A 27264-nucleotide genomic window follows, 5' to 3' on the forward strand; every position below is an offset into this window, starting at 1 on the left:
GCCTTAAAGTCATAAAATTCAGTAGAAATCATATTGTAAATTTTCATATAATTATACTGTACTTTTCATTACTGATGTGTAAATGATGGCTTTTTTTCCCTTAATAATGAGGAATTTTGGATTAAAAAAAAAGTTATCATCACATTATTTGTGCTTTATAATAACAGATTTGGATTCAGGTACTTCCCTAGAAAATAGCTGTCTAGATTTCTTTTTTGGGATAGGAGTATCTAAAAAAAAGAACAGAAAAAAATATCTATGTGTTACCTTTCAGGAGACGGTTTCAGGGGAAATCTGCAGTTCTGATATACACTGAAGGTCAAAAAGGCATTTTGGAAGTTAAAAATGTGAAGAAATTCTAGCTGATCTTTTACTTCAACACCCAACATGAAGAGTTCAACTGCGGCCACTTCCTGTTGCACATTAATTATCTTCTTATTGGGAAGACCGTACTCACACCAGCTATCAGCAGACAGTTGGTCAATCAATGGGGTTTAAATAAATCAAGAGCTAATGAGTGGAGTTTTTCCACAAACAACCAGAATCTGTTTATCAAAAAGAGCACAAATCTCAGCAGGGGTTTCAAATGAGAATGGATTTCAACTGGTAATATAGTGCAGGCAATGCAAGATAACAGCTTTATCTTGCACTGTGTCTGTAGTATTATTATCCTTTTCTTATAGCTGAGAAAATTGGCTGAGCTATAGTTCTGTGGTATCCTACATCTGATAAGTACTGTCCTTCACTGGATTGCCTGGGGTGAGGTGAAGTGTCAGTGTGTGCAGACAGAGAATAAGTGCAGGAGGCACTCAGACACACTCAGAAAACAGGACGGTCAGTTTAGCTGTGGGGCTTACAGCTAAGATGAAGAACTCATTCAAAATCAGAAAAGCCCCAAATACTCCACCACATAGAACCACATATACAGAAGGCTGTCAAATAAACATAACAGGCTTAGTGTGTGTATATGTGTGTGATCATTTTGCCTGTGGGAGTAAAGTGAGGATAGGAGATGAGTGATGCATCATGCATTGATCTACGTAAATCCAGCTTGTAGGTCTCCCTCACACATAGAGAGAAGGGGGTGGTGGGTTGTGCTCCAACTCATCTTTTAGAAAATGTTCTCCATCTGGCTGTGATAATGTGTGGCCACAATGTAACAGCTCAGCAGCCGCAAAAACACATCCAATAATTCACTCTTCCTATAATTTCTCCCTAGAAATTAATGAATCTCATTGATGCATGACCCCATTACAGCACACACGGGGGTTTCTATACTAATAAATTACCTAAAATGACTTGTAAAAATCATTAGATAGGCCTTTATCTGCACCCAGTAACACTATGCATGCTAACGAAAACATTTATGTCCCCAGTGGGTGATATATATATATATATATGATGTGTGTGTAATTGATAAATATGAGTGAAGACACATTATAATGACGTGCATGTACATGAAATGCTAACAAAGCTGTGCAGTCTACTATTCAGAGTTTTGATCAGTGTGAATAACATTTGTCATAAATATTAATATTTATCAATCACACACACATCATATATATATATATATATATATATATATATATATATGAGATGTGTGTGTGATTGATAAATATTTCTTTTCAACAGTGACACATTATAATGCACGTGCATGTCCATGAAATGCTAACAAAGCTGTGCAGTATACTATTCAGAGTATTGATCAGTGTGAATAACCGGCTCATAGCAGCAGCAGCACTTACCGGTTTATACCGTGAGATCATTGTTTCAGCGTCGTTCCCCTGACTCCCAAAACACTATTCAACACTGTCACATCCGTCGCTCGGGTGTTAAAAAAAGAAAAGGGGTAAAATCTCCCAAATCGCAGTCTCTCATGTGTTCAGCCGACTTCTCGGTGTCCCACTTTGTGTTTGACCATGAAACCGCAGGCGGCGGTTTAAGGGTGGAGAAAGGGAGCTGTCCACGGTGCTGAACCCGGGGATACCGAGGAGGAGGAGGAGGAGGAGGAAGAGGAAGAAGAGGGTAGATGTCCCGCCCGAAGGCCACCTTTGGTCTCTGTCATGAACCGTCGAGCGGCGGGTTACAGCGGTTACAGGGGGCGCTAACCCGGCACACCACAGCGGTCGATACAACGCTGAAACTCGTAGCAGACAACAGTCACGTATGTCATCATGAACAGTGAGTGGATGTTATATAACTGAAGTGGGATGCTGCACAGCAACACACATGTAACTAGCTACTGGATGGACTTTTGTGCATTTTAGGGTTTAAGATGACCTAATGTTTATATTTATCACCATCTACTCCTGATTTCACCTCGGATTAATTCAGGTTTATTCAAAGCAAAATTATAAACACAGCTGGGACTCTCTCACTCACTCAATGAGCAGCTTGATATTCAAGAAGGAACACTATTGCCCCCTGTGGACATTTAATTAAAAAACTGTATGGTTCCCCATACTCAGAGTAAATCGATGCGGAGCAGGTGAAAACAGCAGGTGAAGGAAAGGACGTGGTGCAGGAGAGCAACATTGTTTGCCACAAGGCTCTTGTAAATGAGTTTAATATTGTTTTTCCGCCTTTGAGACGGCCAAAAATGGGAAAATCCATATGTATGTTAGAAAGATATTTTTTTTTACATTGTGTCAGTCATGGACAGGGGCGGAGCAAGATGTGTGACATTTAGGGTTCAGTCAAAACATAGGGGTCCAGGGGAATTTTTAGATTAAAGTCTACATTAATCACAGTTACATTAATTCCCAAGCCAATAATAATTTGATATCAGTGTGCCAAAAAATATGTACATCACTTGGGGGAAAAATATGTAAATTTAAAAAATCATCACATGGTTTTATCACCTAAAAATAGGCAAACATTGTTTGATGCTATTTTTGTTACATAAATAGGTATACTAGACTCAATTTCAAACCTATTTCTGTTATACTAAACTGAAGTAGAGTTCACAGAATTCATGTTGAGTTGACAAATCTGCGACATTTGAATCCATCCCATAATGATCTGGGCTGCTTTAATGCAAATCAAGGCTCCCTAACAATGCCAAGTTAATGTGGTCTCTAAGACTCTGAATTGAATATTAGGCCTACAGAATAACATTTACTTCAATTATATCAACTTTCTTATGGGAATAGCATAGTAGTAGTAGTAGTAATGGTAGAACACAACATCTCATGACAATGTTAGTGCAGACATGTAGGTGGCAATACATTTTCTCAGTAATAGATCTTTGATCAACTGATTTGATGTTCTAGTCAGAGACACTGAGGGAAAATTACAAAGTTCCATCCATCCATCCATTTTCTTCCGCTTATCCGGGGCCAGGTCGCGGGGGCAGCAGGCTAAGCAGGGCATTCCAGACGTCCCTCTCCCCAGCCACAACGTCCAGCTCCTCCTGGGGGACCCCGAGGCGTTCCCAGGCCAGGAGAGAGATATAATCCCTCCACCGTGTTCTGGGTCTTCCCCGGGGCCTCCTACCAGTTGGACGTGCCCGGAACACCTCTAACGGGAGGCGCCCGGGAGGCATCCTTACCAGATGCCCAAACCACCTCAGCTGACTCCTTTCGACGCGAAGGAGCAGCGACTCTACTCCGAGCTCCCTCCGGATGTCTGAGCTCCTCGCCCTATCTCTAAGGCTGAGCCCAGCCACTCTACGGAGGAAGCTCATTTCAGCCACTTGTATCCGCGATCTTGCTCTTTCGGTCACTACCCAAAGTTCGTGACCATAGGTGAGGGTTGGAACGTAGATGGACCGGTAAATCGAGAGCTTTGCCTTCCGGCTCAGCTCCTTCTTCACCACGACGGTCCGGTACAACGCCCGCATCACTGCTGACGCTGCACCAAACCGCCTGTCCATCTCACGCTCCGTTCTACCCTCACTCGTGAACAAGACCCCGAGATACTTGAACTCCTTCGCTTGAGGCAGTACCTCTCTCGCCACCCAGAGGGGGCAGTCCACCGTTTTCCGGCAGAGAACCATGGCCTCAGACTTGGAGGTGCTAACTCTCATCCCAACCGCTTCGCACTCGGCTGCAAACCGCCCCAATGAGTGCTGGAGGTCCCAGCTTGATGAAGCCAAAAGAACCACATCATCTGCAAAAAGCAGAGATGCAATTCTTAGGTCACCAAACCGAATCCCTTCCTCCCCCCGGCTGCGCCTTGAGATCCTGTCCATGAAAACCACAAACAGAATCGGAGACAAGGGGCAACCCTGGCGGAGGCCAACACCCACTGGGAACGTGTTTGACGTTGTGCCGAGTATGCGGACACAGCTCTCACTTTGGTTATATAGGGACCGGATAGCTCGTAGCAACGAGCCCGGTGCCCCATATTCCCGCAGTACCCCCCACAAGACTCCCCGAGGGACACGGTCGTAGGCCTTCTCCAAGTCCACAAAACACATGTAGACAGGATGGGCAAACTCCCATGCCCCCTCCAGAAGTCTCGCAAGGGTAAAGAGCTGGTCCGTTGTTCCACGGCCAGGACGGAAGCCGCATTGTTCCTCCTGAATCCGAGGTTCGACAATCGGCCGGAGCCTCCTTTCCAGCACCCTGGAGTAGACTTTTCCGGGGAGGCTGAGGAGTGTGATTCCACGGTAATTGGAACACACCCTCCGGTCCCCCTTTTTGAAAATGGGAACCACCACCCCAGTCTGCCACTCCACTGGCACTGTCCCAGACCTCCACGCGACACTGAAGAGGCGTGTCAACCATGACAGCCCAACAGTGTCCAGAGCCTTCAGCATCTCAGGGCGAATCTCATCCAACCCTGGCGCCTTGCCGCCGGGTAGCTTTTTGACTACCTCGGCGACCTCTGCCAGGGTTACTGGTGAGTCTTCCCCTGAGTCTTCAGACTCTGCCTCCTTTACAGAGGACGTGTTGGCTGGATTAAGGAGTTCCTCAAAGTGCTCTTTCCACCGTCCGACGACATCCACAGGTCGGGTCAGCAGGTCTCCGCCCCCGCTGAACACAGCTTGGGCCAAGCCCTGCTTTCCCTTCCTGAGACGCCCGACGGTTTTCCAGAACCTCTTTGAGGCCGACCGAAAGTCCTCCTCCATGGCCTCCCCGAATTCCTCCCATACCCGAGTTTTTGCTTCCGCGACTGCCGCAGCTGCAGCCCTTCTGGCCGAACGGTACCTGTCTGCTGATTCCAGAGACCCCTCGGCCAGCCAAGACCGAAAGGCCTCCTTCTTCAGCTTGACGGCCTCCCTCACCGCTGGTGTCCACCAGCGGGTTCTTGGGTTGCCGCCACGACAAGCACCGACGGCCTTCAGGCCACAGCTCCTACCAGCCGCATCAACAATTGAGGCTTTGAACATGGCCCATTCGGACTCCATGTTCCCAACCTCACCCGGGATGTTGGAGAAATTCTTCCAGAGGTGTGAGTTGAAGACCCTGCGGACAGGGGCCTCCGCTAGACGTTCCCAGTTCACCCTCACTACACGTTTGGGTTTGCCAGGTCTGTCCAGCATCCTCCCCCGCCACCTGATCCAACTCACCACCAGGTGGTGATCAGTTGACAGCTCTGCTCCTCTCTTCACCCGAGTGTCCAGAACATGCGGCCGCAGATCTGACGATACGATAATGAAATCGATCATCGATCTTTGGCCTAGAGTGCTCTGGTACCAGGTACACTTATGAGCAACTCTATGTTCGAACATGGTGTTAGTTATGGACAATCCATGACTAGCACAGAAGTCCAATAACAAAACACCGCTCGGGTTCAGATCGGGCAGGCCGTTCCTCCCAATCACCCCCCTCCAGGTACCGTCATCGTTGCCCACGTGAGCGTTGAAGTCTCCCAGAAGAACTACAGAGTCTCCAGGCGGTACCCCTTCCAGGACACCACCCAGAGACTCCAAGAAGGCCGGGTACTCCGAACTGCTGTTCGGTGCGTAGGCACAAACAACAGTCAGAGACCTTCTCCTCGCGACTTGCAGCCGCAAGGAGACGACCCTCTCGTTCCTCGGGGAGAACTCCAACACAGCGGCGCTCAGCCGGGGGCTTGTGAGTATCCCCACACCCGCCCGGCGCCTCTCACCCTGGGCAACTCCGGAAAAGGAGAGAGTCCAGCCTCTCTCCAGGAGTTTGGTTCCAGAGCCCACGCTATGTGTGGAGGTGAGCCCAACTATTTCTAGCTGGTACCGCTCCACCTCCCGCACAAGCTCGGGCTCCTTCCCCGCCAGTGAGGTGACGTTCCACGTCCCCAGAGCTAGCCGCTGGAGCCGGGGGTCAGCACGCCCAGGTACCCGCCTTCGCCTGCTGCCCGACTCCCACTGCACCCGACCCCTATGCCCTAGTCTGCGGGGGGTGGGCCCACAGGTCGGCGGATCCACGTCGCTTTTTCGGGCTGAGCCCGAAGTTGAGCCCGAAATTACAAAGTTGAAGGTTATTATGTGTGTATATATATGTGTATATATGTGTGTATGTATGTATATATGTGTGTATATGTATGTATATATGCATATATATCTACTTGCACTAATGTACAGTTAGATCTGCATTTATTATTTATTTTATGTATAATCTATACCTATATATATATATGCATTTTTATACAATTAATTCCTGTATATATTGCAATATGATTCACAATTACTGCCTAATGCACTTCTGGTTAGATGCTATCTGTGTTTCGTTGCGTTGTATTTGTGACATGTGCAATGACAATAAAGTTGAATCTAATCTAATCTAAAATTATTTTAAATCTAAAGAGTCTGGGCTTTTGAAAAAACAAAAAACATCCAGGGCTGGATCCCAAGAATCCACACCCCTGCTTAGCCCCTCATTGTGGACATAGTCTTGGGTTGACTTAAAATAGATTTTCTGTTTTAATAAGAAAAATCCTATGGAAGAGACTGGCTACTAAACGGATACCACATAGTATATAAGGACCCATGAAAGCACACAAATCTACCTAAAGTTCCATTTAGTTTATCTGTAAATGCTACTTTAGCCCAGTGCAGCACCAGCCTGGTAATGTACTGTTGAGAAAAACGAAGCAGAGGAAGCAGACAATCTGTATGCACAGCAGAAACTCAATTCTGTGATCATGAGTGGTCCTTTATTGGTCTTTGAAAAGGCAGATTAGAGAGCTGCTAATGATTACAATTCACCAGTTTTAACTCGCCCTTTAATGTTATACTGACAGCCAAGACACGTCTGCAGGGAATGATCAGCATGGCTGTGTAGAGCTAAATGAGGGCAACCATGTATGTGCATTACAGAGGTGAGGGAGATTACTGGGGACAACTGGATATTGATTGGATCACCCTTTAACTAAAGAGGACAGCAAGGACGCTTATTGAATGTATGGTGTCAATACATTGATACACGACACAAGTCAAGACAAAAGACCCTATTCAGCTTGACGGTGAAGGAATCATCAACAATGAAAAACATTTTAATCAGTGTGGCTTTCTTGGCAGGATGCTGATGAGACTAGAAGAACGTTCTGCAGGAGAAGAAGAAAGAATTAATTATCTACATGTAAGAAGCAAAGGACAGTAGCATCAACAACAAAAAAAGCTGTTAAAACTGCTGTATTCTGTTTGCTAGACTGCTGAGAAATGTGTCTTTCTTCGGTCACTGCACATTAAACACAGCAGGGCAACACACATGCAGATGAAAAAACAACATAATCAGGGCTTAAACTGAACCCACGATTTCTTAAAAAATTCCAAAGGAGTGGGTTTTGCAGTTTATCAACCTCAAAAATAACCCAGATCAAATCCTGGGAGCATATTAATCTTTTACCGTAGCAGAGGAGAAATCCTCCCTACAGTACCACCCGGTGTCACTTAGTGTCTATGTATGTCAGAACATGTAACAGTCCCGGGGAACAACATCAATCAGAACAACTGCTGAAGGCTGGCAGGAGTCCGAGGCTACTTTTATGTATGGCCATGACCTGACGACACCGGACAATACCACAGAGGCCACACATGTACATTTATATCTATACACAGCTCACTGGAGAGGGATTTGGCAGATATATGGTGGGATGGGTCACTGATCGCATTAGTTTTAAATGTCTTTACTCGAAAAGCATGGCTGTTTTGTTGTAGAACACATGCTTGAGCAATAAAAAAACATCGCCCAGAGGCATTTTTCAAATACGAACACTGTGTACATTCAGTGTCACGCTGGGTTTTCTAGGAAGTATCCAAGCTGGAAGTTATTCATAAATCTAACAGTTTGACATAGATGAGAGGTAACAATTACTCTGCTTGTTTCTTCTGATTGACAGCGGAGACTGTCACATGTGCTCAAGAACAAAGACTGGGGCCAAACAAAAACACACCAAACATCCCCTCGGAGACGTGCAGTGAAGAGGAGGAGGTTTGATTACCAGGACGAGGGCGAGGAAGGAGGAGAGGGAGGGCTAGTGCTGAAGGAGGTAGCCATGTCTGTACAGTGTTGCACTGCCTTCAAACACCTTTCTGTTCACAGTGGGACTGACTGATGCTGACTTAGGGCTGCATACACGTGCACACACAGACACAAGCCACACTGTCACATACTGTAAACTACTGGGATAGTTTCATTTCATGGCCTAAGTTATCTCAAAGATGCGCCAGATTTGCATTTGAATAACAGTAAAAAAAGATGAAAAAATTAATAATAAACATTTGAACTATAACATGAATAGTTATCAGGAATGCTTACACTTCATCTTCATATTCTTTCGGAGGGGAGATAGCGATCACAACATCGATCCAGTCCTGAAGGTAAAAACAACATATCATTCTGCACTTGACTCAATCAATAGAAAATATGAAGCCTGACTGATTCTGCAAGTTAGAGTGCGACAACAACAAACACAAATAATCCATCACAGATGATACGGTTTAAGTACAATCAATAAAACACCCTGCTGTTGTAGCTACAAGGGAAAACAATATATTTCCTTTAAAAGATGACAAGTGATGCATTTTATTTTCCTCTAATCTGAGTCCTACCCCTCCACTGTTCCAGGCCCGAGCCAGAGAGTTTTGTCCCTCAGTCAACGTGGCATCGATTAGGATTTTCCCATTCACAGCCATAAGTTCATCCCCGGGTACGATGCCACCTACAAGCAGACACATCAGACATGGCTCACTGCCAAACATGTTTATTCACAACAGTGACACACACAGCAAGTAAGCGTAAGAACCAGCTGCAGAGATAAATATAGTCTGAGTGAAGAGCTGCTCACTTAAATCTCTTTATCGACTCAAGTAAACAAATAAAGCATAAAGATGTTGTCCCCACAGTGATGCAGATCCTTTGAATACATAAACAAGGTTGTCTGCTGACAAGGTACAGAGCTTAAATATTGTAAATATAGCATGCATTTCAACTGATATTGATTTTTTTAGATGGCTAAAATACATTTTACTACTGCCCTGTCCTCACAGTACATTGCTTAGCTTCTATGCCAGTACTCTTGCTTCTTCAGACTGGGGTCGTGCTGACTGTAATACACTGAAAACGGAGAAATAACTCATGCACTCCCACTTCAAAATATCCAAACTATCCCTTTAAGTTAATCCTTGAAAATAAAAATGAACTGACCGTGCTTATCTGCAGCTCCACCTTCATACACAGAAGATATGACCAACTTTCCCAGCGGAGAGTCTGCACCTCCCTCCAGAGCAATGTCAAGGTGTCCAGTCTTCAGGAAAATGAACAAAAACAACAAAAATATCTTACTTCAGAAGTGAGATTCTGACTCATGTGAAAGTGAGTTATCTGAAGTGATGACAGAACCTTTTTGATTCTCAGCAGTCTCACATCGCGCCCATCGATCTGGTCCGAGGAGAACTATTCAAACAGAGAGGATTAAAGAGGGGAAAGGCACAAAACAACACCGCAGTTGCTTAGTGAGTGGTAAAACAATGAAAGTGCCAACATAAAGAATGGCTTTGTACTCTCTGAATAATAGAAGACTTACAATGTACGCTTTGGAAGTTATGAACCAAGAACTGTATAAATTATAAAGAGAGGACTGCTGTTATTAAGTTAACTCTAAGTTATTAATGTTCTTTAGGGAAACAAACTGGAAAAATAGCTTTTTATTCACATAAAAACAATTTTATTGAATGTATTTGGCTTACTAGCTAGCTACCAGAAGTAAGTTTCTTTAGCTTTTAACAGACTAACAAGTCCAGCTAACTGTCCGTCTGAACAAACACAACTACCAATGGCTGCCATGGAAATTACACAGTTTACAACCTCTAGAAACATTAGCAATTGTGGCCAACTGATCCTCATGTAGTAACAGGCCCAAAAGGTTTACTTATTGGGTTATCCCTACACTGCTAAAAAAGAAAAGTTGGGTCTCAAAATTTCAAGGCAACAAACTTCGATAAAATTTTAAGTTGGACAATTAAACTAAATATTTTAAGTTTTATTTTTGAGTTTGCTCCACTCTGAATTCAGATTTTTGTCAACTCAACTGTAAATTGTGCTAATTTATAATTTTACATTGTAATAACTTTTAATCCTTACTTCTGCTAACTTTCTCCAATGTGCTGAATTGGCACGATTGTAACGCTAATAGGAAATGTCAGCTAATGTTGCGACCACAATTTTGAGTTAGCATTGATACGCTAATGGCTACTCTTGTAGCTGTAACAAGCAGCGCCGCTAGCATCAGTTAGCCGCTAGCATCAGTTAGCCGCTAGCGTCAGTTAGCTGCTAGCTTTTGCCAATGACCAAATTTCACAGCTTTCCCACATTTCACAACAAAGAAATAAGAGTTAGCAGAACTATTGTCCCTTGTTGTGAACCCCAACGTAAAGATATAAGTAACAACAACTCCCCAACTTGTTTTTGAGCAGACAACTGGCTTGCTTTGTTGTGCTAACTTACATTATTGCCCTAAATGTCAGTAATTTATATTTCCAAGTTTTACCAACTTAAATCACTGTTTTAGGCCAAAAAATACAAGTTGGCTTTTTTGCAGTGTATGTTTCTAGGTCCATATGCCTCTCGATATAAACTAACATTGTCAGAGTTTGGTAACGGCTAGTTTCCAAGTTCGAATTGCATTAAAAAAAAAGGAGGTGGAAGATTTAAAAGCAACTTGATTGGTAAAAAAATATTCAACCACAAAGGAAATATCAATGTTTTAAATCCAGAAAACTGTCTTGCCCACACATTTGAGTGTGTAGGTTTTAGAGAGTATAACATAGCAGGCTATGAGCCTCGTTGTGTTATTTCAACATGTTGACCCAGGATAAATACAGAACATTGAACTGACCGAGGGAAAACCTGACATGAAAGGTCTTCTTGAATTATACAGTCATGGAAAAAATTATTAGACCACCTGTTTTCTTCAGTTTCTTGTTCATTTTAATGCCTGGTACAACTAAAGGTACATTTGTTTGGACAAATATAATGATAATACCAAAGAGTTTAATTAAAGCTGATATCTAGACATTTTTTTGATAATAACCAAAATCATTATCAAGAATACCATGGAAAATGTCTGGATATCAGCTCTAAAATTAAACTCTTATGAGCTATTTTGGTGTTATTATATTTGTCCAAACAAATTAACAAACAAAGCATAAAAAAGAACAATAAATTAAAGAAAAAGGGTGGTTAAACATTTTTTTCCATGACTTTATTAGGGTGATATTGAGCTGGGCAGTGTATGACCCTGTATCAACATAGATACACTCACTATATTTCTATCTAGCAGGAACTGAGAACTGTTCAATAAAACCTCTTTCATTTAAAATGTCAAATATCTGTTGCATTTTCTGCCTTTGTGAAGTGCTAAAAAGATCATACAGTACCATGGAGAAGGGATCAAAATCTTCTTCGTATTTCTGAAATCCCTGAAAGAGAACCAGCATGCAGTTATAACAGATCAATAAGTCAATGGAGGGTTAACAAACTGGACACAATGAAACAAAAGAATCTCTAAGAACAGCCTGTGAATGTCAGCAAGTCACAAAATTGTCAGATTTCCTTTGACAACCATTTCTATCTAAAAGCTTACGCCATCCTTAATAAATGGAAACCATGGAGACACTCTGAGTCATTAATTGAAAAAAGGAACGTGGCTTTTAAAGCCTCAAACCTTAATTCAATAATCAAGAGGAACATGCACGCAGGGAAAATCATTCCTACCAAAGAGACGGCTATTTAATTTCAAGGAAAGGAAACAGAACAAAGGACATCTCATTTATCCAGCTACGATGACTCAGTGAGCCGTTTTTCTCCCTACAGAATAAACACACATTAATCTAACTCTTCATTTCCTGTTGTTGTGCAGACACTCTGCATTGAATAAAAGAATGAACCCATTTGTAAGTTTAAGTTTCGATTTGTTGTGGTTGAAGACAGCAGTTGAAATCAGCCAAAACAATCAAACTGATGTCACATTTAGAATGATAAATACAGTATATCTAATGAGACAGATTTTCTCTGTCTCTTAGAAGAATGCAGGTACAAGAAAAGGTAAATAACCACTTTCCTTTCCTTTAGTACTGCACACTGGACCAACCAATACAGAGAGACGGGTTACAACCACTTGGAAAAACTGCCAGTTAAGATCAAAGCCAATAACAACAGTGAGACTGTGACATGAATTCCCACACTGCATGTTCACAGTTATATTGTGTGCTCCAAATCAATGAAAGCACACTCATGCAAAAGTTACACAACTGGACCTAAAGGCGATGATGCGACCAAAGCAGAAAAAGATAAAGAAAAAAGTCATTACTGAGGCTCCAGTCAACCCTGAGGAAACCCAATGTGTGAGCATGGAGACAAAAAGTGCAGAAAGACCAGGAGGAGAAGCACTCAGGAGTAAAAAATAATCTATAGAGGTGGTGATAGGTATGGATTACTTGTCGTTTGCTGTTTGCTTTAAATGACGAGTTGAAAGGAACCATCCGTTTCAGCATTTCAGGAGGCTGAAATACAGAACCAGGTAACAACTTTTAGCGAACAAATAACAAGACGAACACATCCCTCACTTTCAAACTGAAAATTAATATTTTTTAAATATAAAAAAAAATGTAAAAAAATGTTGAGAAACATGGGGCACTGGGCACTTGGGCATACTTGGGCAACAGGAGAAGATAGTAATTTGTTGAGGATTATTTATTGTAATATGTGGCTTAATACACTTATAAACAGAGTTTACACAGTTAACATTGTCATAAAGGAACATGTCTGCATGCTGATTAATGTGTGTTTAATAGTTTTTGGACAACAACTGAGGTCCAATAAAACCAAAAGTTGTCAGTCTTATTTCAGTTTCGTCTTCTTTGATTTTGCTTTTGTCTACTCTGTATCTTTTGCGTGGAATATGTTGCAGAATGACTGGAAACTATTTCTAACAAACTAATTTTATTGATTGCTTTTAAATCCAAACTGAGAGTACTTGAGTCCGACTCCACAACATGTACATGTTTTTCATAATGTGCTTGTAAATTCAATATTTTTTTATTTGTTGTCTTCTGTTTGAGTTTTACCTTTGTCATTTTGTAACTGTATTTACTGCTGCCTATCTCGGCCAGGTCTTCCTTGAGTAAGAGGAACTAACTGAGGTTAATCTCGATGGGATCTGATTGTGCTCTCAGGTGTGAAGTAAATGCAGGTGGAAAAAGAAACACAATGTTCATTAGAGTCCTTCCTTGCTATTTTGTCAGGAAGGACAAACGACTCCCCTGTGTCATCTAATAAGCACTGACTGACAAAACAGCTGGAGAGTCTGAAAGACTCACCAGGACACGAGAAAGAGGCAGAGATTAATTCTCACTGAGATGATGGCACGCTGTGACAGATGTCTGAATGCTTTATGACTCTATTACGTTAAATCAGCTAGGATTTATGCAGGGAGCAGATGATTGCAATATGTGGTGTGTTTCCTACCAGGACATCAGAACGGAGTGCAGGTCTGAGTGGATCTGGTCTGTTGGTCTGGGACTGCGGCAACATGACGGGTTTCGACATGACAGGGGCTATCTGACGCCTCTGGTTTGGGGGACTAGGAGCTAGTTGCTATTGGGGAAAGACCGTGTTTGTTTGCAACAGCTGAGTATAGGTTTGGATTTAAACAGCAGTATCATTCAATAACTCATTTTACAAGACGACAGCATCTTGTTTTGGATAGATTTTCATAATTTTATGGAGCTCATAAGTGTTTTTACATCAGATTAACACGTTAAGACACTCACCAAGGGGGTGCTTGAACTGGAAATACGACTGGCATGGGAGGTATTTCTCATTACCTGAACCACAGCAAAATAAAATAAATCATTCAGCCCCATGGCACATACAGAGCGCTGCAGGAATATCAATGCAACACACAGCACAGACTCAATCCCTCGGATATCACAGTGTGGCTGAGCTTTCAAAGCATTCAATGCAGAACCCACTGGATGAAATGCAAATATCCAAACAAACACGAGCGGACATATTTTTTTTAAATAAACCTGCTCCTTTCATGAACAATAACATGCTGCTGTCATCACCACTGCACACCATGCAACACTCCACTCAGTGTAGCAATCTACAGCTACAAGCGAACATCAATAACAACTAAAGTGCATCTCTGAACGTCTTCTCCTGAGCTTGAAGTAAATTCAAAATCAATGACTGCACAATTCAGTCATGCTAATATGATTTACATTACATTACATGTCATTTAGCAGACGCTTTTGTCCAAAGCGACTTACAATAAGTGCATTCAACCTGATGGTACTAGACATAGACCATAGGAATCGAGTAAGTACATAACTTTAAGAGCTAACTGTCATTGCTACAGGAGTGCTATATGTTAAAGAAGAAAAGAATAGAAAAGAAGAAGAAGAAGAGCAATTTTTTTTTTTTTTTTTTTAAATATATATATGTGTTAGGTGACCATGGCTTAACCAAGGTATTGTTGGAAGAGATAGGTCTTCAGCCTGCGGCGGAAGATGTACAGGCTGTCTGAGGTCCTGATGTGTCCTGATTTATCGCTTTCTCTTCATGCACAAAACAAACCTAAAACAGACCATGCATATAAACCTAGGAAATTAAAAGAATCAAGTTCTGCAGCATTAACCCTTTATCAGGCGAAGAACTATATTTGGTAACTTCAGATAATATTTCGAGAAAAAAGTTGCAAATTTACTAGATTAAAGTGGCAAATCTACAAGAAAAAAAGTTGCAGATTTAAGAGATTTAAAGTGGGAAAAAAACAACTTTTTTCTCCCAGATTCACCACTTTAAATCTCATAAATCTGCGCATTTTTTTGTCGTAGATTTGCCACTTAAATCTCATAAACTTTTTTCTCAAAATATTATTTTCGTGTGGGTTTTTTTTTACACATTCTGGCAGTATGTAATATCCTCCAATATTCTCTAGGGTTGAAATTTGGAATTTGCAAGCATTTCAATGAGTGCCCTATTAAGGGTTAAAGTGGTGAATCTGGGAGAAAAAAGTTGTTTTTTTCCCACTTTTTTCTCGTAAATCTGCGACTTTTTTCGTGCAGATTTGGCACTTTAAATCTCTTAAATCTGCAACTTTTTTTCTAGTAAATTTGCAACTTTTTTTCTAGTAAATTTGCAACTTTTTTCTCGAAATATTACCTGAAGTTACCAAATATTGTTCTTTGCCTGATAAAGGGTTAACTTGACAAACGCTTTACATATTTTCTTAACTGATGGAAAAAGGAAGCTTTCAATCTGTCAGTTAAACAACACAAGGCAAAAACCTCCACTCTGAGAATCTCTGACCTTTGGACTAGGGGGGTAGGACATTTCACTGGTGTTGGAGGAGTAAATTCCTCCTCTTGGGAGATAGCCACCTGACTCCCACTCGCTCCTGTGCTCTGGAGGACTGGGAGGGTGTTGGTGGTGGTGTGGGTGGTGGTGGTGGTGGTGATGATGCTGGCGGTACCCGGGGACGCTTCCTACCCGTTCCTCCAAGTGTTGTGGTGGTGGGGGTGGAGGGGGAGGCGGAGGAGGCGGTGGAGGAGGGGGCGGCGGAGGAGGAGGAGGCCGTGGAGCGGGCTGAGGGGAAGACGGAGGCCACGACGACTGAGACGGAGGAGGATAATGGGAGGAAGGCGGGCGGGGGGGCTGTGGTTGGGGAGGCTGTGGGCGGGGCTGTGGGTGAGGCCTGCGCCCCTTGTTGGTTAAGGTCGTCGGGGCGGAGGGAGGTTTTCTAGCGTTGGGCGGAGAGGGAGGGCGCCGCTGTGGGGATGCTCGAGAGGAGGGAGGGGAGTAGTTGGGGATTGTCGGGTTCAGCTTGGGTGAAGGTGGAGGGAGAGGCAGAGGAGGGGGAGGCTGGCTGGTGCTGGGCTGGGTGGGGGCCAGTCTCTTCAGAGGGCCCCTCAGGCTCTGATCCACTTCATCAAGGTTAATGTCATCCAGGTCAGTGGTGGCCAGGTGGAGGCCGCCAGGGAAACGCTTCACCTTGGGCTCCGAAGCAGGAGAGAGTGGCGGGGAAAGCTTAAAGAGGACATGTTATGCTCGTTTTCAGATTCATACTTGTATCAATTGCACATAGATAAAATCTCTCCTGCAGATTAAAGTCTCATCCCTGTTCATCTTTTATTCTTCCTATTATATGTTGTTTATGAAAAAGAGTGTGTGCTAAAACATTATAATTTCCATTTAGGATAAAAACAATTGTACAGAGATAATGGAGTGAGCACTTATTTTACACTAATATACTAATAATTTTATGCAGACTATTGTTTCACCTCTTGCACCATAGCAATCATGTAACGTAATATTCAAAGTGAAATAAGCAGCAAAATAGCACGCATAAGCTTTAAGCCTCTTTACACCATATAAGATTCACCAGGCTTAATCCTATTTGAGTGTCCTTGAAAAAAGACCCTATATGTTATTCACCGGGCTTATTCTTCTTCTGCTTCTTCCATGTTTTTTTCCAGGTTGACTACTCCTCCCAGAGTTTTGAGCACACATACACTAAAAAGGTATCAAATCGACCGGCCCGGCCATTACAAGTGTGCTATGACTTTTCTAGAGCCTAAAGGCACTACTGAACTGTCCTTTACCACATCATTTCACTCAGTCACCAACTAAACATGGCGGGAAGGAGTTGCCTCAATGCCATGCTTTTGTATTAGAGCGCTATTCATCCTAGCAACAAAAATAAATAGCTAATAATAGTTTAAAGTTATATGGGACAACAGAGGTTTTGACAGAGGAAGTCTCACTCTGTACCTCTGGGGATTCATTCTCCACACAGGATATCTGCTCCAAGCGAGTCTGACAAAGACGCTCCACCCAGTGTTGCACTTTCTCAGACTCCTCGAGGTCTTCTCTCTCCGTCTCTGAGACCTGGCACAGAGGCAGAGCCGGGCAGCATCAGACAAAAGGAATTAACCTCATACACGCTTTTGCAAGCTCAGCTTTAAACAACAAACTTGGGATCACAAGAAGAATTGTTAACGCTTTATAATAAGGTCCTTAATAACCATTAATTAACAAGTAATAAGGCATTGTTCTCACTTTAGATCTGGTAGTTGCAAAAAGCATAGTAAACTTATAGTTAACTTATAATAGATGAGCAATAAAGTAAATTTTAATATCAATAAGCAAACAAAATAAGATTAATAAAGGCATGGCAAAGACATAATGGGTGGGTCATGGGTGTTTGTAATGCCATTATTAACACTTATATAAGTTTATGAACACACAATAATGTTAATAAGCATCTTGTAAGGACTTACAAGGGCCTTATTACTTGTTAATTAATGGATATTACAAGGACCTTAATATAAAGCGTTACCGAAGAATTTAGTTAAAACTACAACTTGACACCCTAAAAGCAAACGTAATGTTGCTATAAAGTATATAATAAAGGTCAAATTGTTTAAGTCCCTCTTTCTGTACCTCCTGAACCAGCCGATTGATCTTCAGTTGCTTCTCTCGTTCATACATCTCTTCCTTCTCCTTGGCGAGTTTCAGCTCAAACTCCATCTCCTTCTTGTTCTTCCTCAGTTCCTGCAGTGTGTCCGTGTTGGACAATTTCTTCTTTTTCTTCTTCTTTTCTCCTTTCTGAGGTGTCATCAGTTAGTCAAATGTTTTTAAAAAAGCAGGCCATCGACAAATCTGTCACTCCAAACCACGCAGCATGACATGCAGAACAGCTTGTGACACCGCAAAGTATGACGGATAAAAGTCCAACAAACAACATTAAGTTTTATAAATATTTTTCAGAACAAAAGCTGTATATTTGAATACGCAACAGCCACTTTATCCTGATGACATAAGAACCATTTATTTTTTCTTTGTAGCCACTCTTAAAGCACACTGAACTCAAGCAGCTGACGGTACCTTGCGGAGTGACGGCAGTTTTCCTTCATATCGGTAAAACCAGCCAAATGCTAAGGACAGAGATGAAGACAATTCACACTCACAAGTTTGTTAAATTAGATCCAAGGTTAAAACACAGTGTCAGCAAACTCCAAGCAGTGCATCTATTTAAAAAAACACTTGAGAACCACAACACAGCACTCAAGAGAAAAAGGATAGAAACAGATTAAGCCTGCTCCATTAAAGCACACTAAATAACAACAACATTATACTAAAGATACAAACTGCATTTCAGTGATTCAAATGAACACTTTTCAGCAGCTGGTTTTTCGTTGCGCGTCATTAATTTTTTTAGCAGCATCAAGCAAAGAATGTAACTAAGGACCCGTTTACACGAGGACGCTTGCAGGTAAAAACGACAAAATATTTTATCAGAAGTGCCTTTCTTATAGACGTTGACAGCATTTTTGGGGCTTAAAAACGCAAAAATCTGAAACCACCTTCCAAAGTGGAAAAGTTGAATCCGCTTTGCCGTATCGTGTCCGTCTACACTGAAAAAACGCAAAACTCTGATCTGATCTGCTCACGTCACGTATGTGTTTACGTCACATACATGCTCCAGTACAGGAAAATAAACAAACATGTGGGATTATTTCCATGCGTCGGACCTTCAAGCTGCTCTGGCAGCTCTAATAAACTTACAGGAGTCTTTCCACCAAATGTACAGGATATGTACAGATAGTATTAGTGAACAGAGAAGGATCTGTAATTACCTCTATCACATTTTGGATGCACCGATTGGTGGGAGGCGAGCCAGATGGCTTTGGACGAGACCTGGGAGATCTAGTGGATGGTGGGGAACTTTGTGGAAGGAGTAGCTGATGAAAATACGTGGTGTGAAAACTTCCACATGCTCAAAGATGCTCTTATCGCTTTAAGTGATGCCGCCTGGCTGCATACAATCCAATTTCACACACTTTTGCGTCACCGTATGCAGCAGATTTCCTCCCGAAAATGCTCGTCTAAACGTGGAATAAAAAGTGAAGACGCGACGCCACTTTTGCGTCTTCTGTTCAGACCGTCATCATGTAAACGTAGCCTAATACAAATGATACTAAAACACACTCTCTGGTGGTTGTATTTTGGTTGTCAAAGGAAATCTATCAATATTCTGCGTGACGCTGATTTGCACGAACATCCCTCGACAACACTGCTGACAATGACAGCTCAGGCTCCCAGACTCACTTGTCTGTCCTGTTCTTCATTCTTGTCTTCCTCGCTGAAGGAGCTGGCTCCATCAGCTGAGAGGAGAGGAGCAGCACAGCACACAGATGTGGCAGAAAGACACACAGAGAGCGTGCAGGAAAAGAATGGGGGGGGATAAGGTGAAACCCAGGCAAGAGTAACTTTTAGATTCAGGAGTAAAGAGAGGATTCATGCATTTTAAGTCAAAGACTCTTTTGGGTGTCCTTACGAGAACTCTTGGCCTTGGTGGTTTTTGTTGCAGGTGGGGTGGGTGATGAGCTCTTTGGAGTGCGGGGGCTCTTCGGGCTCTTGGGCCTGTCTTTGGTTCCCCAGTCCTCCTCCCACTCTCTGTTGTGCTTCCTCTCCATCGTCTCAATCCTACAGAGGGCAAAACAAGTGTCAGATTATATACATGCCCATATAATACTTAAATTGCTCTTTATGGGCATTAAAAAGACAAAATGATCTGCATACTTCTCCATCTCCTGTTTATAGCGCTCCTCTTCCTCTGCAGCTTTCTGAGAGATCTCCATCTTTCTCCTGTTAAAAATATGATGAGTATATATATAAAAGTCAACATGCTATATCACTACAGACACCCTAAGAGGCAACTAAAAGAAATAAATTCTAGTGACTCATTAACCCTTTATCAGGCGAAGAACTATATTTGGTAACTTCAGTGTATATCAAAACGGGGTCCCCGTGTCTCTCTGTTTTCTCATAGAACCCCATGGATTTCTTCCATCTAATCAGCGAAGATCAGGCTTCGTCACAGATGGTGACACCATGACATCTGACCAATCAGTATGATAATAATATAATAATATTAACTTTATTGACCTTGACCTCCAATGTAAAAATGAAAAATTTTGAATTTTTTTTTTGCAAGAAACAGTCGTACGAGGAGAACTTGACTATGAAGGCATATTAAGGCCAAGTATGAATAAAAATAATAGTATTTTTTCTAGAAAAAAGTTGCAAATTTACTAGATTAAAGTGGCAAATCTACAAGAAAAAAAGTCGCAGATTTAAGAGATTTAAAGTAGCAAATCAGTGCAAAAAGTCACAGATTTACGAGAAAAAAGTGGGGGAAAAGCAACTTGTTTCTCGCAGATTCACCACTTTAAATCTCATGAATCTGCACATTTTTTGGATTTGCCACTTTAATCTCGTACATTTTTTTCTCAAAATATTACTCCCCTCCCCCAGGTCCGTATGTTTTTTTTTTTACACATTCTGGCTGTATGTAATATCCTCCAATATTTTCTAGGGTTGAAATTTGGAATTTGCAAGTATTTCAATGAGTGCCCTATTAAGGGTTAAATAAGTCTGATCTAAATTGCTTTCTCGTGTGTTTATGACTTTTTAAAGGAATGTAGAAGCATTATCATGGCAAAAACCTTTTTTTTTTTTTTTTTACCTGTTCTTAAGTCATAAACACACGAGAGAAAACAATTTAGAATAGACTTAGAAAATGGATCACCAGAATTTTTTTCTCATATGCCTCTCAAGGCTTCTGTAAGCACAGGACTATAAATACAGAATATATTACTTTAATCCAGTTTATGGCTGCTATTGAGAGTGTCAGCCCTGCAACCCATGATATGCAGTCCCATGATTCATCTCAGATATTGATGGCATCAAAGCACAGAGAAAACTGAGTGTGTCTTCTGCATAAACAAATGCCTGAGAAGAATGATTTAGTAAAGTGAACAGAAATCTTCATAGTGATGCAACATGAGAGCAATATATGGCCCTCAATGTGTTCTGTTCACTTTCCTTGCCCCTGATATATGTAGATGCATGGTAGTGAAGCATGTGCTTAGCTGACAGGGAATTCATCTTAGTAGTGTATTCTGTTTTCTGTTGTGTTGGGGTGAAAGGAAGTCATGCAATGACCTGAATGCATTTAAGGTATTTGAATTTGGGGTGACGGTGAAAAGGTTTGATCTACAAAGAAAAAGGAAAGAACCAGGCTGTTGTAAATCCCGAATTTGGCAGTACAGAGTGACATGTTGGCCTTTAAAATTCACAGAGGGATTTCTGGGAAAACATCAGTAATATCAGTCAACACCTTTGCTATTGGGTGTTGATTTTCAGTCTCACATTGACCGCATGTTGGCATTCCCCAAGCTCATTACAAAGTGAGTTGCTGAAAGTGGATAAAAAAAAAGCTACCAGGCACCATTTGTGTTGAGTCCAATCAAAATGTCAGCCAAAGTCTGGGAACAAACACTTGCTGTGAGTCACTAAAACCTTTTTATACTTTTTATAGTTATTGATCTCACTTTCAGAGTGAAGATGGAGTAATTTGCTAGGCAGCCAGAGCTGAAGCTATTTAACTTGTAGAGCTACCTTGACGAAGCAGAGCATGTATTGTGTTTGTATCAGGCGGCAATCTCCGTGTCTGAGCATGGAGGCCAACCAGGAAGTGCCTTAAGCCTGCAATCTACCGAAAATTCCAGCAGGGGGTGCTAAGTTTGGCTGCAAAAAAAATCTGCCCATTCATTTCAGTGCAAAATTTGAAAACTTCTCACTTGATTTATTACCTCAGAAAAAAATTTCAGGACAACACTATGGTCTCAAACGCTAGTAAAAAATCATCTTCAAGACAATTAGATGTCAATAGTTCTAATAATGGCCCCATTTAGAAGAAAATAGAAGATAAAGAATCGTATGATTTGGGGCGGGGCTACCTTTGATTGACAGGTCACTGACAAGGCGAGCCGTGATCAGGAGAGAAGCAGAACAATGCGTATCCACGGCAACGTGTCAATAAAGTTATATATAAGGTTATAAAGATAGAAAAGAGGATGTTTACAGATATTGGTCTCATAACTTTGACCCTTTCACTGTATTTTCACTTAATGACAGTTTATTTGAACGTTTTGTTCAGTAAATATGTCTTGTTCAGTGTTTGGTTGGACTAACAGACACTCCAAGGAGTCGCTGCTCAGTTTTCTGAGGTAAGAAAGATACATTTTTTTTTTTTTTTTTGCTAGCCAAAACTAACATCCCGGTTAATGCTCCAATTAATGCTAACATGAATTAGCAGCGGCTTCTCTCAGTCAGGTTGAGGTGTAGAGAGGCTGTAGTCAGTGATCAGATCCCTCTCCTCCTCCACAGTCCAGATATGGTCTGCTCCGCGTATCGGAAACATGATGGCGACGCAAGATGGCGACGAGTATAACGCTGAACTCGATGCTTCCAACGGGCCACAAACCAATGGGTGATGTCACGGTGACTACGTCCATTATTTATACAGTCTATGGTTTGTATGTGTGTTAGGACTATAGGTAATATACAGTCACTCTTTTTATATTTGGGTATACCATGTGCATATATATCATAAACTATGGAACTTCAGATTGTTTGACATTAACTTTAAAAAACTATACAAGATCGATTTCACTACCATGGGGCAGACTTATAACATTTTAGGATTATAGACTTTATACCTCCTATACAGCACGACACGGACACTAAAACATCTTTCTTGTGTACAGGCAGAACAACGCAGCTGTAATGCTTCATACAAGGTATGTTTCCAGAAGAGTTTAACTTTTGTGCTTTTCACTCACTGCTTCTCCTTCTCCTGCTGCTCTTTAATTATTTTGTTGGTCTCCAGTGCCACCCTCTTCTGATGCATCAGCTCCTGCCGATCCAGCTCCCTGCGGGCCTCCACTGCCAGACGCTCCTCATCTGTCATGAACAGCTCACTGCCCTGAGAGGGAGACAACAGCCAGGGACAACAATCAGGGAGACATTGTGTACAGCAAGGGTCCAAAAAATGTTTTGGCTAAAGGTACATTTGTTTTGACAAATATAATGATAACAACAAAAATAGCTCATAATAGTTTAATTGAAGAGGTGATATCTAGACATTTAACATGGTTTTCTTGATAATAACCAAAATCATTAACAGATTTGTCCAAACAAATGTACCTTTAGTTGTACCAATAAATTTAAGAAAACAATGGATGGTCTAATAATTTTCTCCATGACTGTATATACACTGGCACCAAAATGTATAAAACTGTATAAATGTATATGCACTAGAAATACCATACAGTTTGTAGTCCCAGATATTTACTGTTGCAGGGTTTCCTCTTCATGTAGATATAAATAAATAAATGCATTAGACAGGCACCAAGGAAAACAGTAAATAAGAGGGGACTGCTTGTCTCAGTAACACAGTCGCCGCCGCTGAGTCCCGAGGCAAACAACCTGCCGAGTGACTTGACTGATGATAAATGTTGCTCCCGCAGACAGCCGGGCTGAGACAGGCTAGGTAATGTGATGTCTCCAAAACAAAACGGCACATTAATTATCCAAGTATCCACTGTTTTTCCTTATCTACATATAATTCTATGATCCCAAATACAATAAACATAACAATTATAGCCATTTTTTCCCACTTTGTCATATTTCTAACTTTACTTCACTATGCATTTCTTCACAATTTATCATATTTGACTGGTAAGATATTATCATATCCTAGAAACTTGTGATTCCCTGGGAATTACTTTAAATGTAAATAATCACTTTGTCGAGGATTATCATTTTAAAAGGACTGAATAACTCATATGAAGATCTAATCACAAATCTTAAACTAAATGCTGTTTTATGTTGTGCCTTCAAGTGAATTCAACAATATTCACAAGAGTTATGTGTTGAGCTGCAAAACTCTTAGTAATAAGTGCTTGATCATTTTCTTTTTTTTAATTTAATGAAACGTATTGCATGTTAGAGTGAGGTGCACTTACGGCTCCTGTCAGAACAGTAATAGTCAGACTCCTGCTGCTCTTCAGGACTCTTACAGCCTGGGGATAAAAGAAGAAGAAGGAGAAAACTTCCATTTATAACATGAATAAAACATTAACAGTTGCTTAGAAAGACATGGTCTGTGTGAAGAACGTGTTATGTGTATTTAACAGGGTGTGAAATCAGCACCAAATCCTTGTAAATACTGCAGCCGTTGTTTTCTCCTTCAGCCATTTTGCCAAACAACCATCAGTCTATGAAGGACTTTTTTTTTCTTTTGCCAAACCATTTTGGCTGGTTAAACACTAATTTGGCTGTGTTTCTGCAGCTCAGTGAGTGAAGAACAAACATTGCCAGTGAGGCAAGCACAGCTAAAAAACAGATGCCCTTATGGTGGACAAAAAGGACATCTATATTAAAATAAAAATGAATTTAAACTCTAATTGCTAGTTTCAAAAGTGGACAAATATTTCAGTGAAGCTAAATTCACCTCTTTGTGATCCAGATTGGTGAAATCCACCCCGTTCACCTCCACAATCTGGTCTCCAACCTACATTTCAGGATAAGACACAGATGCAGTTCATAGCAGAATATCACAGTTTTATAGAGGTTTTCTGGTTTTCACTTTGAGCACCTGAAGTCCAACTTCTGCAGAAAGGGAGCCTGGTTTGACATTACTGATGTAGATACCAGGTTTCTGAGTTGGACCACTGGAGATGCTGATGCCCATACCCTTAGTACCCACGAGGCTGAGGAAAACCTTCTTCTCTTTAATTTCTTTGCCTCCAATGGACGCCAAGCCTGCAACGCTGTTTTTTTTCTCCTGGGGGGGGTGGTAAACATATAGTCTATAAGCTGTCTGCCACTGATATGAGTTTTGAAATTGAAAAACGACATGAAGCAAAAACTGAATCCGTCTCCTACCCCTGACTCTGACACAAACTGGTCGACAAACTGCCACTTGAGGGGCTCGTCTGATGAGCTGGAGAAATAGAGTAAAGTCAAAGTGAATGAAAACACAGAAATATCAGCAGATAGAAACTATATTAATTATCTTACCTTTTGACTGGGATCATCCCCACATCTGCACAAATGAAATAAACAAAACAGAATAAAAAGAATGATGCCATCGATGTTAAACAATATTACTTTTTCTGCACATCAATCATAATTCTGTTGGAAAATGAGTTTGTGTTTGACGTACGCCTGACTTTCAGTGACACAATCTTCTTTGTCTTGATGAGACTGATGACCTCTTCGTGGATGCAGGAGGAGATGGAGTATCCATTGATGCGCACAATCTCATCTCCAACCTATAAATCAACAATGGATGGGATATTATGGATGACACTTTCACTCTCAATATAGCAGGTCAGATCAGAGATGGAGTTATTGCCACTACAATTTACATCCCTGTCTGTTGAATTTGCCAGCCATAATATGATTTATTGATCCAATCTGTGTCATCCATTTACATTTTCATGTGTAACCATTGACATGACTGGAATTAGACACCCATATGTCAAAGGCTACATAGTCATATACAATACATACACATGCATACAGATTCAGGTTTATCCGTCTTATATTGGATGAATTAACCCAGATTAAGTCTAGATTAACTAGATTAAGCCTAACCAGTGGCTGCAAATTAGCCTCAGTGCATCTGTTGCCTTGCTTATCTGTCTGTAATAATGGTTATCTGTGTGGATGCTGCTGGATCCAGCTGCTGGATTGGGGATGATGGAAGATGATACATTAAAAATATCATATTAATCACCCTTAATACACACCAAATCAAATAATAGTTCTGTTCCGAGGAACTGTTTAATGAACAATATTAAAATGTCCTTCGCTCAGACAACATCTGCAGAAAATGAACACTAAATAGAACATTGCAAATATAAAAAGTCTAACCTGGATCTAACCTGCAGAGCCTTGTTTGATGCCGTCTAGTCTGATAAGGCACTTGGTTTACTGTTTACACTGTGGCTGTGCAGAATCAGGAAGCTACATACAATAATTGTACTACAATACTGTAGTGGGCTACAGCATTGTATTCTGCTCAGTGATGTGTATTGAATATGTTAATACTGACAGGTTGGCTGCTATGGTGATGTTGGAAAAGAGATTTGTTGTAGATTATTTAACATAATTGATGCTGGTTCCAAATAGGCAACAATCAGTTCAGTTTATGTGCTACAGTGATGTGTTATGATACTATGTCTGCAATGAATACAGAGTCATTTTATTAAAGGTTATTCTTTTTTCACTCTAAAATGTCTATAAATATCAGGAGTTAGACTATGTTTTGAATTTAATCTCCATCTATTAGACAGTAAAATATCATCCCCTTGGATGTAGATACAAAGTGTACAGGTGCATCTCAATAAATTTGAATATCATAGAAAAGTCAATTTCCAGTAGTTCAAGTCAAATAGCCCCAACCAAGTATTGAGTGCATATAGATCAGGGATGGGCAACGGCCCGCACCCTCACTTGAAGTGGCCCTCAGTACAACTACATGAATTTGAGCATGAAATCTTAAAAGTGCAGTATAGAAATGCACAAAATTACTTCCTGCAATTAATGTTGGTCTGCTGTTCTTCCACTGAAAACAAAATAAATCACAGTAAGTGGTTATTTTTTATTTGCTTCAAACCTTTTGTAATCCTATTTATACTGTTATACATGCATTTGAGCATATATAACATATATGTTAAGTTACTGCACTGTAAACATATTTAAAATTGCAGTTTCATCATATCTGGTTAAATGCACTGTCCTATATGTGGCCCTGTGGTAGTGTCCATGAAAAATTGTGGCCCCCTCCAGCATTTAAGTTGCCCATCCCTGAAATAGATGGGCATACTTTTCAGAGGCCAACATTTACATATTAAACATACTATTTTAAAATTGTTCTTTTGTAATATTAATATTTTTGAGACACTACATTTTA

At 41.1% G+C, this 27264-nt stretch overlaps 2 protein-coding genes across 4 annotated transcripts in view; both read right to left on the bottom strand.

The window, feature by feature from the left end:
- The window catches only part of abcc8 (ATP-binding cassette, sub-family C (CFTR/MRP), member 8), an 84176-nt gene extending 82188 nt beyond the window's left edge, over positions 1-1988 (bottom strand). For all 3 annotated transcript variants that reach the window (XM_059334961.1, XM_059334962.1, XM_059334960.1), the window contains exon 1: positions 1746-1988. In XM_059334961.1, the coding sequence (XP_059190944.1) occupies positions 1746-1766 (21 nt within the window). In that variant the 5' untranslated portion in view covers positions 1767-1988. The remainder of the gene's footprint in view (positions 1-1745) is intronic.
- A 5077-nt stretch (positions 1989-7065) lies between these two features.
- The window catches only part of ush1c (Usher syndrome 1C), a 29292-nt gene continuing 9093 nt past the window's right edge, over positions 7066-27264 (bottom strand). The window contains exons 5-23 of the mRNA XM_059334969.1: positions 25510-25618; positions 25365-25389; positions 25230-25287; positions 24940-25128; positions 24796-24855; positions 24308-24364; positions 23123-23265; positions 20016-20081; positions 19771-19919; positions 18318-18367; positions 17874-18038; positions 17202-17318; positions 12863-12928; positions 11804-11845; positions 9768-9821; positions 9573-9672; positions 8978-9087; positions 8685-8740; positions 7066-7470 (exon numbers count right to left, since the gene is read on the bottom strand). Of these exons, the coding sequence (XP_059190952.1) occupies positions 7458-7470; positions 8685-8740; positions 8978-9087; positions 9573-9672; positions 9768-9821; positions 11804-11845; positions 12863-12928; positions 17202-17318; positions 17874-18038; positions 18318-18367; positions 19771-19919; positions 20016-20081; positions 23123-23265; positions 24308-24364; positions 24796-24855; positions 24940-25128; positions 25230-25287; positions 25365-25389; positions 25510-25618 (1629 nt within the window). The 3' untranslated portion in view covers positions 7066-7457. The remainder of the gene's footprint in view (positions 7471-8684; positions 8741-8977; positions 9088-9572; positions 9673-9767; positions 9822-11803; positions 11846-12862; positions 12929-17201; positions 17319-17873; positions 18039-18317; positions 18368-19770; positions 19920-20015; positions 20082-23122; positions 23266-24307; positions 24365-24795; positions 24856-24939; positions 25129-25229; positions 25288-25364; positions 25390-25509; positions 25619-27264) is intronic.

The sequence above is a fragment of the Centropristis striata genome, chromosome 6, assembly GCF_030273125.1.
Source record: "Centropristis striata isolate RG_2023a ecotype Rhode Island chromosome 6, C.striata_1.0, whole genome shotgun sequence".
Taxonomy (NCBI): Eukaryota; Metazoa; Chordata; class Actinopteri; order Perciformes; family Serranidae; genus Centropristis; species Centropristis striata.